The 12,490-nt window shown below is 46.9% G+C and overlaps 1 protein-coding gene across 13 annotated transcripts in view; it reads right to left on the reverse strand.

The window, feature by feature from the left end:
- Window positions 1-12,490, reverse strand: part of NCOR2 (nuclear receptor corepressor 2) — a 359,439-nt gene that overhangs the window by 244,408 nt on the left and 102,541 nt on the right. For all 13 annotated transcript variants that reach the window (XM_053369224.1, XM_053369223.1, XM_053369214.1 and 10 more), the window contains exon 3: window positions 6,298-6,425. In XM_053369224.1, the coding sequence (XP_053225199.1) occupies window positions 6,298-6,425 (128 nt within the window). The remainder of the gene's footprint in view (window positions 1-6,297; window positions 6,426-12,490) is intronic.

Consider the following 12,490-nt stretch of genomic DNA (forward strand, 5'->3'; position numbering starts at 1 on the left):
CATCAATACATAAAAGAACCCCAACCCTAGCTCAAAAAAGAAAAAATAGAAAATAAAATAAGAAGAAAAAATACAAATCTCCAATTACAGTTTTTCATTTGCTTAGTTCTTGAACCTCCTCACACCTCCCTTTTTGTATTCTAGTTTAATTCGTTATTTCAGCAAATTCTTTCCATATTTCTCAATTTTAATTTAAATAGTTAATCATCACACTCTATCTTATTTATTAAACAACATAACCTTTCCCTCTTTTAAAATAATCTATTATTCAATTTACCTTATTCCATTTAACCTTATCTTATGTTAAAAATCTTAAAATTTCAAAAACACAACATATTCATGCATTCTTCCTTAAAAAATGGAATCCATCAACATTCAGAGGGCCACCAGATTTACATATTGTTTCTACAGCACGGTGAACTACAAGAAAACTCCACCTGAAGCAAAATGAGCCGGCAGAGGCAGGCTGGAGGACTGCAGGTGTGGCTCAAAGTGTACAACAGGTGTTTTTGAATGCCAACCCATCATCTGTCCTGCTGGCCAGCATGTCCCAATGCATCAGGGATGGTAGAAGCTACAGTCCAGCAAGTCTAGAGGGCCACAGGTTCTCCATCTAAAATGGAAAACATGCCAAAACCCACATTCACATTTTGAGCTGGAGGACCAGCATCAACTTGTTTTGACTCAGCAAGGCACACCCTGCTTTCTCCAGCCCACCTTCCGATGGTGATGTTCCCTGGGCACTCCCTTTCTTAAAAGGGGGCACTACCCTTTTGTAGCGTAAGGCTTACACCTGAACACTGAAGACCATTCTGCTGTGATCTACTCCAACTTTTAAGGGAAAATATATGCAATTCTAGTCCTTTTGCTACATTAATATATTTACTTATATGCTTTCTTACCCACCCTCCACTGTGAGGTCCCAGAAGAGGCCACTGCAATGCAATCGTGCTTCCAATTGTAAAACCGTTTGTATACAATTGTAAAAATACAATGCAAAACCATTTCAAACAAAAGCAGCAAGGTACAAATTAAGCAAAAACAGAAATACCTTAACTGTCAAAGGCTGGGGTAAAGATCTGCATCTTCAGAATACGGCAAAAACTATGCACCAAAGGTGCTTGATGCACCTCTCTGGGGAAGGAGCTCCACAACTTGGGGGTTGCCACAGAGAAAGCCCTGTCCCAGACAGCCATTCCTGACACTTCTGAAGGTGGCAGTATTACCAAGAAAAAACCCTCCACTGGTCTTAGCACTCAAGAGGGTCTCTGTGGGGATGGAAGCAGCTTTTCAGACATTTGGGGCCTAGACACCAACGTGAGCACCTTGCTTTGGGCCTGCAAATCTTGATGTTTCGAGGGTACACTTCAAATATTCCTGGGCAACACTACACCATTTCTGAACGGTTCAGGGACAGCCTAGGATGTTAGAAATATGCCTTGGGGCGGTGACCAAAGAAAAGAAGCAAGATTGCCAGCACATTCCTCTGCAAGTATTTGTGGTACAACGTGTACGAAAAGGAGATCTTAAAATAACTTTTCAAAGCTCATTTGTCCCAGCGGGGCCCACGGCACACACGCTGCAGGGGAAACCTTCCAGAAAATGGCCCACAAACAATAGAAGAGGTGTGGCAAGGCATAGCTTAGTGGTAAAGCACTGTCTAGGTGTTGCAAGGTTAAATGCCTCACAACTCCAGATAAAAGTGCCTCAGGGACAACTTGCACGGCTCCACAAGCAAAATATGGCACAGATCTTAAAGGACTGTACCAATTTAACTGCAGGCGAGAGACTGTGTTCTTGAATACTACTACCAGATTTGGAAGGCATTGGTGCTGGGTGCAGGCAGTCTGGCCCCTGGTTAACAGCTTCAGGGACACACAGAAGGCATGGAGGCAGGATCACTTTTCAGCCTGAGGGTCTGAACAATAAAATCCCTTCAGAGCAGGATTGGAGCAAAAGTGGAAGCAGCCAACACCTACCCACTCCCCTAAAAAAAACCAGTGATGTGCTTGCAGGATGTGGTCCTTAGAAACTAGAGTCATAGAAAGCTGCCTTACTATGGCAAAAAGGCTAGTATTGAGGCACAGTAAAGATAAATCTATGGCCCCCTTTAGTCAATGGATTGAACATATGACACCACTCGCAATGTATGAACAACTTGCTTACAGATGTAGCCTTTCTACGGAAAAATATAACAATATTTGGAAAGCTTTTATAAAAAATATAATAGGTTATAAATAACCATATATGTATTTGGATGATAACATTATATACCTGTCAGATGCTGCTGGTGGTTGCTCGCAAGTAACCAGGCAGGACTCCAAACCTGTCTTTTACAGGTTTTTATTGTGAAAACTATTTACAGTGCAGATACACAAAGTGCATGTCCGTCTTAGTCACTTACAGAATCCGGGAGTGGCCCCTTCCGGCTTCTCCCCCAACATAAGAACTTCGACACCCCAAGCCTCCGCCTCCCCTCCTTGTGTTTTACCCCTCTGCGCAAGCTGGGCGACGAAAGAGGCATGCATCCCTCCTGGCCAGCCTGCCTAGGTGAGGCACTGGGGCTCTCCGCAGCATCCTCAAGCCCTTTCCCCTCTTCTCCACTGGAGGGGTGGCTTTCCCCACCGATGGAAGAGGAACTGCTCCTCAGGAGTTTTGGAAGCTCTCTGTATCCCAACGGCCCTCCGCCTCCCTCCCCTGTTCCAATGGCAGTCCCCTGACAATACCTGTATACTAAACAAGCATATATGGAATTCAAGTTGTTTGCATGTATAGTATATAATATACCTTTAATTTCATTTTCTTCTGTATTTTTTTATTTCTACTAAATTTTGTTTAATTAAAATATTCTCAATTTAAAAATTAAAGAAAAAAAATAGAAAGCTGACTTATACCAGATTGCTATTCCATCTAGTTCTGTATTGTCAACACTGGCTGACAATAATTCTCTAAGGTTTCCAGCAGGGAATCTTTTCTAAATCCACCTGGAGATGTTGAAGGCTGACCTGGGATCTGGATCTCCTCTACCTCTGAGCAACTGCCCTTCCTCCTACAAGGAGCCTGGTCTGAAGGCCAAAGAACATGCAAGCAGATGTGGAACCTGACAAACAGGGAGGGAGCAGGCAGGCAGCAAGACAGACAACACAGGTTCTGGAATATAAAAATAACTCAAAACAAGCCCCAAAGCTGGCTGTTACATGGGCAATGGCTTGGCTCTGACCTCAGGGAGAAGCAGCCGAATATCCGCTTGACATGCACATGTGATGTCATGTTGGGCCTGTGGGGACAACAGTCTTCCTCTACTCTGCAGCCTGAAGTGGCCCACCAGCAGACAGACTGGGAGAGCCTCTCCGATTTGAGTCTCCATGACCAAGGGCAGAGTTTTCTTCTAAGCAACCTGCCGATGGTAGGCAAGGCCAGAGGCAGAAGTCGGCTGAGCAAATCATGCGACTTTTAACTTGGGACACTGGGCTAGTTTCGCCTCATGCCTATCTCTATCATCCATCCAGGCAATGAAGGGGCAAAGCAGGGCCAGTGAGGGTTCTGGCTCAGCAGCCCTAAGGAGGGGTCAGAGGACTGAATAAAAAGGCTTGGAGAGGCCGGAGGGTTTGCCATACCTGCCTATTGCCAAACAGAACTTGCATAATTGATTTCACCCCCTTTTTTGCCTTCACAAAGCCTTTGGAAAATGCAACAGCTTCGGAACCTCAAGGGATCATAACTGTGAAACACATTGTTATGTAGATCACTGTGAAAGCTTCACTTACTGCAGAGCATGACAAACTTGCCGGGAGTGATTTTGTAGTGTTCAGGAGAAATGTTGGGAGAGGTCTTGTAGCACAAATAGTGGCCTTTGCTGTCAAAAGACACAGACACTGCAGCCCAAGGTGAGGGGAGGGAGGGAGGGAAGTTCCACACCAGGAACAAGGGGGAAAGAAAGACTGACATCCAGATTTGCTGCCTTGAGGATCTTGCCGCCTCAGGCGGTTGCCTCACCTTGCCTCATGGGTAGGCCGGCTCTGCTGAAGCCTGGGCCGGGGAACCTTTCTCAGCCCAGAAGCCACATTCCCTTCTGGAAAAACTTCTGGGGGCAACATGCCAGTGGAGGAGGAGCAACAAGAAACCTTCGTGCAGGAGGCTGGCTGCTACACACAAACACTCTCTCTAGCCTCCATTCCAGCCAAGCCAAGCACTCATGGGGGATGCAAAGAAAGCCCTGGAAAGAGGGAGTGTGGCTTTGAGGAGGGGGGGGGAGCCTTGAGGGCCAGATAAAGATTCTTGAAGGCTAACTTTTGGCCCCCAGGCCTGAGGTTGCTCACTCCTGCCACGGCCCCAGCCGCTGTTCATGTGGCACGTGGGGTTCATTTCTGGAGCTGCTGAGCAGCCCACCAGCTATCAATCCCTATCAGTTGCTCTCTTGCCTTTCCAGAAGCAGAAGCATTTCAGCCAAAAGGAGAAGCTGGAGGGATGAGAAGCAAATGCCGCTGTTGTGCTGGTGATGAGGAGAAGACCAAGGACTCTGAGTAAGCTGCTTTGAAAAACAGGAGTGTCTTACGAGAACTGACAGGCAGGCGAGGAAGTGGGGTGGGAGTGAAAATAAAATAAAACCTGGACTCCAGCAGATTTCCGGCCATTTCTGGAGGGAGGTCATTGTGGTGGCACCTTCCAAAGTACTCTGGTCAAGCACTCAACTAAGAGGCCACACAAAGGGAAGGAAAAACTAACACCCAGGGCGTCAGATAGCAGATGGGCAGTGAGTCAGTAATAATCCCCCCCCCACCGTCCATTCCTCTCTGAATGTTCTCCCACCTCAACCTACTGCTCCCATCAAACATTGTAGGACTGCAACACCCATCAGCGCCAGCCAGCATGGGCAACAGTCACAGCTGATGGGAGTTGGATTCACCAAAAAACATCTGGGGGGCAGCAGGCTGGGCAAGCTTGTTCTACTTCAGGGGTGGGGAACCTTTTTCAGCTGGAGGGCCACATTCCTTTCTCAGCAGCCTTCTGAGGGCCACATGACAGTGGTGCCCGGGCCAAAGACAAGCAGTGGAGCACATATATTTTACCTTTCTACAGCAGGCTTGTTCCTACTGGCACCCCTCTCTATCCTCCAGCCAGGTGAAACACATACAAGGAGGGTTCAAATGCATGGCTGAGAGTCTGACAGAGGGTCCAAGGGGGCCATATTCAGACCCTAGGCCTGAGGTCTCCCACCCCTCTTCTACCTAACGCCAAGGGGTAGCCTGACACAGATAGCCCTGGTCCATGCCAGGCTTGGCCTCCTGCCCTCAACCATTTTTTCCTCCTCCCCTCAGAGACACAGCAGCAGTCTGTGCTTGCTGTTTGCTTGAATCCTCTCCTCCAAATTCACAGGCCTCCCTTGTGCCTGCCGCTCCTCCCCACCCCCTGCCAGCCCACAAGAGCCAGCTGCCTCAGCTGGAAGCCAAGCAATCGGAACCTGGGAACCCAGCCAAAGCTCTTACAGATGCGTCTAGCTTGAATCTGCGGGGGGGGGGGCTCAGCTGCATGGACGGCTGCTCCTCCCCACTCCTCTGGCGAAGGAAGGGCGAGGGGGAAATGAGGGAACCGCTTCTGGTGCCAGAGAAAGCCCAAGGAATTTGCTGTGGCTAGCCCTCACCAGCACTGCAGCCTCCAGCCACCAATAAATCCAAGAAACACAAAGGGGGGGGGGGGAGCGTGGGGGTGTGGGAAAGGGCCTCAAGAGGTCACCTAAGTCCACAACTGCTGCACCAAAGAAGGATTAATTCGGCTTGAGCCGCTCTTGACATATGTTTATGCAGGTCTATATTTAAAAACTTCTACTGATGGAGAAAGGAAGGAACTCCACGGCTTCTCTTTGGCAACCACTTCCAAGAAATATTGTGGATATTTTTCTGGCTATCATAGACCACAAAGCTGGGAAAGGCCACAATCAAATGATCTCACCAGGTAGATCCCATACTTGAAAGCATCCCTTGCCAACACTCATACAATTCTCCAGAAACCTCCAAAAGGAGGAAATGCTGGTTTCTGAGCTGCCTCCCATGTTCTGTGTATCCTTCAAGGTACTGGATGAACAGATCAGTTTATTTTTCTGTCCATTTTGGGTTTGTTCATTTTTGGGTCCATTTCGTGCCACTTCTGCATTAACCCTTGGATGGTGGTGGTGGTTTAAACACGAAAATTTGTATTTCAAGATTTTTGCAACCTTTCCCTACAGACCCACTTATTTCAGTGCACAAAGCACTCTGCGCATAGCACTACACATGCAACCGCTCCTTGCGTTCCCCTTACCTTTCATTCCCTGGCTGGAACTCTGATAGTAAGGACGGCCTCCTCCGCTGCGGCTGCAAGATAGACCCAGGGGGGAAGTGAGAAGGGTAGTCCCTGGAATGGTGCTGACACTCCAAGAGTCCCACATCCTGGGCAAAAAGGGAGGGGGGAGAAAAGAGACAGGATTTGCAGAGGCTTTCACATGGGTTCCAGCTGCCTATTACACACTCTCAATCTTCCCCACAATAGGACTGTGTGCCCTCCACACTAAAAGCACATCCTCAAAAGATTCTGTAGCAAGGGAATATGCATTTTGTGACCCGCATACACTATGCAAGCTTACATCTAACAATTTCTATAATTTCTATGATTTATTCTGTTTGGGGTATTTTGCATCATTGTTCTGCCAGTCATGGGGGGGGGGCAGGGGTGAGCAAGAAGCTTTGAAGCAAACCAAAGCCCCTCTGGAAACCACAAAAAAATCTATTTTTATTATGCCACCACTCATTTTTGACAGGTATCACACATGAACTTTTCAAACTTACCTCTGCAGCCTCTAAAATCCAGAAACATGTTTGCTTTCACCCTTCTTTGACCAATAAAAGGAAGATTGGTGGGGGGAGATAATCTTATGATGTAAGAAAAAAACTGCTCCTGTTCCCTTATCGGGTACCCAAGAACCCATATAGAGTCCTTTTGTAGGTTCTCTATAGGTAGGAGAAAATAACAGAAACCAACTAGAAGAATATTGAGAAGCAACTAGAGAATATTGAGAAGCAAAGTCTGATCTTTATTAACTGTTGCAACAGGGTGCTCCCCTCACACGCAGAAAAGGAGGATGACCCTAAACAAAGGTGTGCCCGCCCTTATAAAGACATTTTAAATTGCCCGCCCTGGAGTCCAAGACCACCCCCAGAAACATCATACCTACATCACAAAAGAGGCAGTCTACAACAGAAATCTGAATGCGTTGTTTATCTTATGTGTGGCAAGTTACCTGATTGCATTATCTGGGTTTTGGCCACTCTTTTGTTATTATAACTACTTAATTCCTGAATCTAGGTCACACCCTGTTCATATCTTGAATGTGCCCTTAAGACAGGATTTGTGAGGACAGGATTTGTGAGGAAAGAGACAATGGGGAGGTTTCCCACTTTGACCTTGCAGAGAAATATTTGAGGTCAATTTGTTCAGGACCTTTTCTATGGGGTTTCAGACATGTGGTTTATATATAGTTATGAACATATATATATGAGAGACCTTAAAATTCTTATAACAATAACAACAATGAAAGCTGTCATTCCCAGAAAGTTTAGTTCTGAATCAGAGACCAACAGACCATGCAGAGCCCTGACCATAGCGATCCATTTCTTCAGATGTTAGGAATGTATTAAACAGCCTCACACAAAGCTGACTGTCCAGCTCAGCATTGTCCACAATGACTAGAAGCAGCACTCCACCATTTCACAAAAGGGTCTCTCTCATCCCTACCTGGTGGGGTGGGGTGTTGAACCTGGCACCATCTGCAAGCAAAGCAGACGCCCTACCACTGAGCCTTGGCTTCCTGCAGAGGATTACCACGGAGGAGAACCTTGTCAGAAAGCCTGGAGGGCTGCTGCCAGTCAGTGCAGACAATATTGAGCTAGATGGACCATTGTAAAAGAAGAAGCAAAGTCTCAAAGTGGTATTAAAAACAAGTCTTAATAGTCCGAGATACTGTGTCTTGATAGCAGAACCTGTGTCTTGTGCCCCTGAGAAAGGTTGTCATCAATCAAAATGGGCAGACATTTTATTGTTCTGTTATTTGATCAAGACCTACACTTCAGTACCACCTTCCTTTCGCTTTTCGGTACCATTCTGCACACCTGCACACACTTCCCTGCCCCGCCACCAGACTACCACTATCCTGCCTTTCCTTCAAGAAACTCAAGATGGCTTTCCCTTCCCCATTTCACCTGTTGTAAACAAAATCTGCCCTTTTCCCTTTCTCTTTCCAAGAGCCCATATAGAGTCCTTAAGTGGGTTCCCTATCAGTAGGAGAAAACAACAGAGGCCAACCAGAGAATACTGAGAAGCAAAACAGATAGTAAACCTGATCTTTATTAAACTGTTGCAACAGGGTCCTCACTCCTCACACGCAGGATGGAGGAGGAACTCAGAATAAAGGTGTGCCTGCCCTTATGTAGACTTTTCAAACTGCCCACCCTCAAATTCCAGACCACCCCCAGAAACATCATACATACATCACAGAAGGGGTGTAGCCCAGGACCCCCCCCCCAATACATCATAAATACATGACAGAAAGAGGTGGTTTGCAGCAAAAACCTGTCTGGCAGAAAACCTGTCAATGGTCACTGATTGGATCACCCGGCCAGGCTGGCCATTCTTTTGTAATGATAAACTCTTCATTCCTGAGCCAGGTCACAGGCTCACCCTATTCACACCTTCAATGTGCCCTTAAGGCAGGATTTGTGAGCACAGAGACAATGGGGAGGTTTTTTCATTTCCTCCCTCCTGGCAGAGAAACATTTGGTCAGTTTGGGAGAGTCAAAATGGTTTCAGGACTGTCCTCCTGTACTGTTTCGGACATGTGGTGTATATATTTATGTACATGTTTGCCTTGTACATTTAATTTATGTATTTGAGACCTTAAATTCTTATAATACACCCTCACAACAACCCTGTGAGGTAGGCCAAGCCAAGAGATTGGGACCAATCCAAGGGCACTCAAGTGAGCTTCATAGTTGGGACGCGGGTGGCGCTGTGGGTAAAACCTCAGCGTCTTGGACTTGCCAATCATATGGTCGGCGGTTCGAATCCCCGCAGCGGGGTGAGCTCCCGTCGTTCGGTCCCAGCTCCTGCCCACCTAGCAGTTCGAAAGCACTCTTAAATGCAAGTAGATAAATAGGTACTGCTTTATAGCGGGAAGGTAAACGGTGTTTCCGTGTGCTGCACTGGTGCTGGCTCGCCAGCCCAGAGTCAGTCACGACTGGCCCGTACGGGCAGGGGCACCTTTACCTTTACAAAAAAATGGAAAAAAGGGGGGAAAAGTGAGCTTCATAGTTGAGTGGGGATTTGAACCCTGGTCTCCCAGTCCAGGGTCAACAACTGGCTCTGCTTCACAACTCAAAAGGGTCCCATGGGCGATGCATCAAAGAGTTTCCTGAAGGAAGATAACTTGAAAAAGCTCTGACCTGAGCCATTTGCCATTATCTCAAGGATGTCTCTTCAAACACTCTCAGAAGGGGAATATTTGTTTCGGAGAGAGCAGGATGGAGGTGCTATTTTATTAAAAGGCACATCCATCTCGTTCCTAGACCCCTCCAAAAATGAGAGGGCTCCCGCAGTTTAATTAACTGAAAAGCTCTCTGCCACACCTATTAAACACCTTGATACCTCAGCTGTTCCTTATTAGCAGATATGGTGCCTGCCCACAGGAAAGGGAGGGGAGATGCTGCGCAAAGAACAAGGAGCAAATTATTTAGAACCTAGGCCAAAGCCGCCACATGATACCAAGAGCAGTTTCATTAAAAAATGGAAGACCTGGCAGCCATAACGGAGTCACAGTCTACATACATTAAACATAATAGAAACACCGCCACCCGACCCCACCCCCATCCATCTTCCCTCTCTCCACCCCCCCTTTCTTTTTTCTTTCTTTTTTCTTCTCCCCCTAATGCCTCAACAAATGAAACAGATTTGTAAAAATGTTACGTGGAAGAAGAAAAAAAATACGAGGCACCACACTTCTGTAAAACAAGAAAATCCTTAATAAAAAAAATATTAAAAAAAATAATAACGGAGTCACAGTGCAAAAATCCAGGAGGAAGGTAAGTCAGTATTTTAGCCAGGCCAAAGGAGGATTTCAAAATCTCTCTTAAAAATCCCTGAAAAGAACCTGAAAAGGAGGGGGAGGAATCCTAATGTTGGGGATTTGGGGGCAGCTCTTCTTAAAAATCTTTTTACACCCATCCCCACCCCCCCTCCTCACACATACAGCCAAGCGTGTTGTGGAACCATGCGTATACACAAACCTGTTCATAGGTCTGAAAGGTAAAGGACCCTTGGACTAGCCTCTACCACATCCTTTTAAATCAGCCTTTGCCAACTTAGTGGCCTCCAGAACTTGACTAGACTCTCTCCCAGTCCTACCTGGAGATGCTGGGGACCAAACACTGGACTTCCTGCATGCAAAGCAGATGCTCTACCACCAGGAATTCCACCCCAGGACTGTGAACTTAGAAAACTTTTATTTCAGTGGAACTACTCTTATTACTTAACGGTAAAGGGACCCCTGACCATTAGGTCCAGTCGTGACTGACTCTGGGGCTGCGGCGCTCATCTCGCTTTATTGGCCGAGGGAGCTGGCGTACAGCTTCCGGGTCATGTGGCCAGCATGACTAAGCCGCTTCTGGAGAACCAGAGCAGCGCACAGAAACGCTGTTTACCTTCCCGTCGTTATCTACTTGCACTTTGACGTGTTTTCGAACTGCTAGGTTGGCAGGAGCAGGGACTGAGCAACGGGAGCTCACCCTGTCGTGGGGATTCGAACCGCCGACCTTCTGATCAGCAAGCCAAGGTCTCAGAGCAGGGTTCATATAATTCTGGTGTTTACAGAGCCAGAATTAGGCAGATGGTTGGATGGCCATCTGTCATGGATGCTTTAGTTGAGATTCCTGCATTGCTGGGGGGTTGGACTGGGAGACCCTTGGGTCCCTTCCAACTCTGATTCTTTCTTTTGCAAGCCCCCCCCCCAAAAAAAAAGGTGCTGTCAAAAAGAAATAAAAATATAAAGTATGAGGCAATAACAATGGTACAGATGAAGCCCTCTGGGGTGTGCATTAAACATTTCACATTTTGTAAGAAGTGAAAACGGAACATCTATCAAGCAGATGGAAAGAGCAGACAAAAGACAAGCGTTATTAGCCACAAACCACAGCCTGGGTCTAGGTTATCAGATGCATAATCTTTTTGCATGGACAGCAAAAGTCTTCCTTTTCTTGGTCACGCTGAGCTCCTGCTCTGAACATGAGCTGTGCGCACTTGCACACCAGACATTCAGAACTACTCCACTTCATAGCAGCCTGCACCCAAAAGGCACCAAAAAGAAACCATTCCGTAGTTTTCTAAGTTCACAGTCCTGGGGTGGAATTCTATGCTGTGCCATTACCAATGTTCCAACTGCACAAACGTTTCAGCTTACCCCCCTCTCCTCTCCCGGCATGCTGTTCTCTCAACTCCCTCAAGCCAATTTCAGGAAGGTGGGGGGGAGGGAAGACCTGTATCCCTGGTCAGTAACTTAGGTCACCTCCTGTACTTTGCAGGAGGAATTCCATTGCCCTAGCATGATAAACCCACTTTTAAAAAAATGGTTAGAAAAGTGACAGGGAAACGCACTGCAAGTTGTGGGATAAACAGTTAGCAGAAAAGATGTGCAAGCACTTTGCAAGTCAATCAGGATGAATGCTCATAGTAGTATAAACCTCTCTGCAAAAAAATTCTAAATAAAAGCTCAATAAAGACTGGACACAGTCTAATCTCCAGGTAAACTTTCTGCAAGCAAATCATGTCATCTGGACGGGTACTTAATACACACAAGTACCATGTTTTGAATTAAGGCAAGAACAAAGACCCTTTGGCCCTACAGACACAAACTGTAACTGATGTGGTTGCCGCTTAGAATAGCCTCCCTCAACTTTGACCCCTCTGTTTAGACTAGGAAGACCATCTGCCTCAGCCAGCATGGCCAATGTGTCCAGGACGATGGGCGTCCAGCAACATCTCGAGGGCCCAACACCAGGGGAGAGCCCTGTTCTCAGACACGCCGAATGATCTTGTGGGAACCTTTCGAAATGCACTCTGCTTCTCTGCCCACATCTAAACAAATCTTGCCACCCGAAAACAATTCTTCAAGTTGCTTATACAAGACCCCAAGCTTCCCTTGCCACACCTCTCCATGGGAACTTAGGAAGCTGCCTTATCCTGACTCCACGGAGCTCAGGGTCTCTCCCAACCCTATCCAGACCTTCTGCATGCAAAGCAGTGGCTCTGCTGTGGGGCTACAGCACTTCCAAGAGCAATGAGCAAGTGCAGCTGCTGGGAGAAGCCACCATCTTTCATCCACTTTTGGCATTTGGAGCAGGGAAGCGTTCTATGAATGGGAGGCTGGGGATTAAAATAACTAACTTTCCTGGCATCCCAAGAAGGAAAAATC

This window comes from Podarcis raffonei, chromosome 16 (genome assembly GCF_027172205.1).
Source record: "Podarcis raffonei isolate rPodRaf1 chromosome 16, rPodRaf1.pri, whole genome shotgun sequence".
NCBI lineage: Eukaryota > Metazoa > Chordata > Lepidosauria > Squamata > Lacertidae > Podarcis > Podarcis raffonei.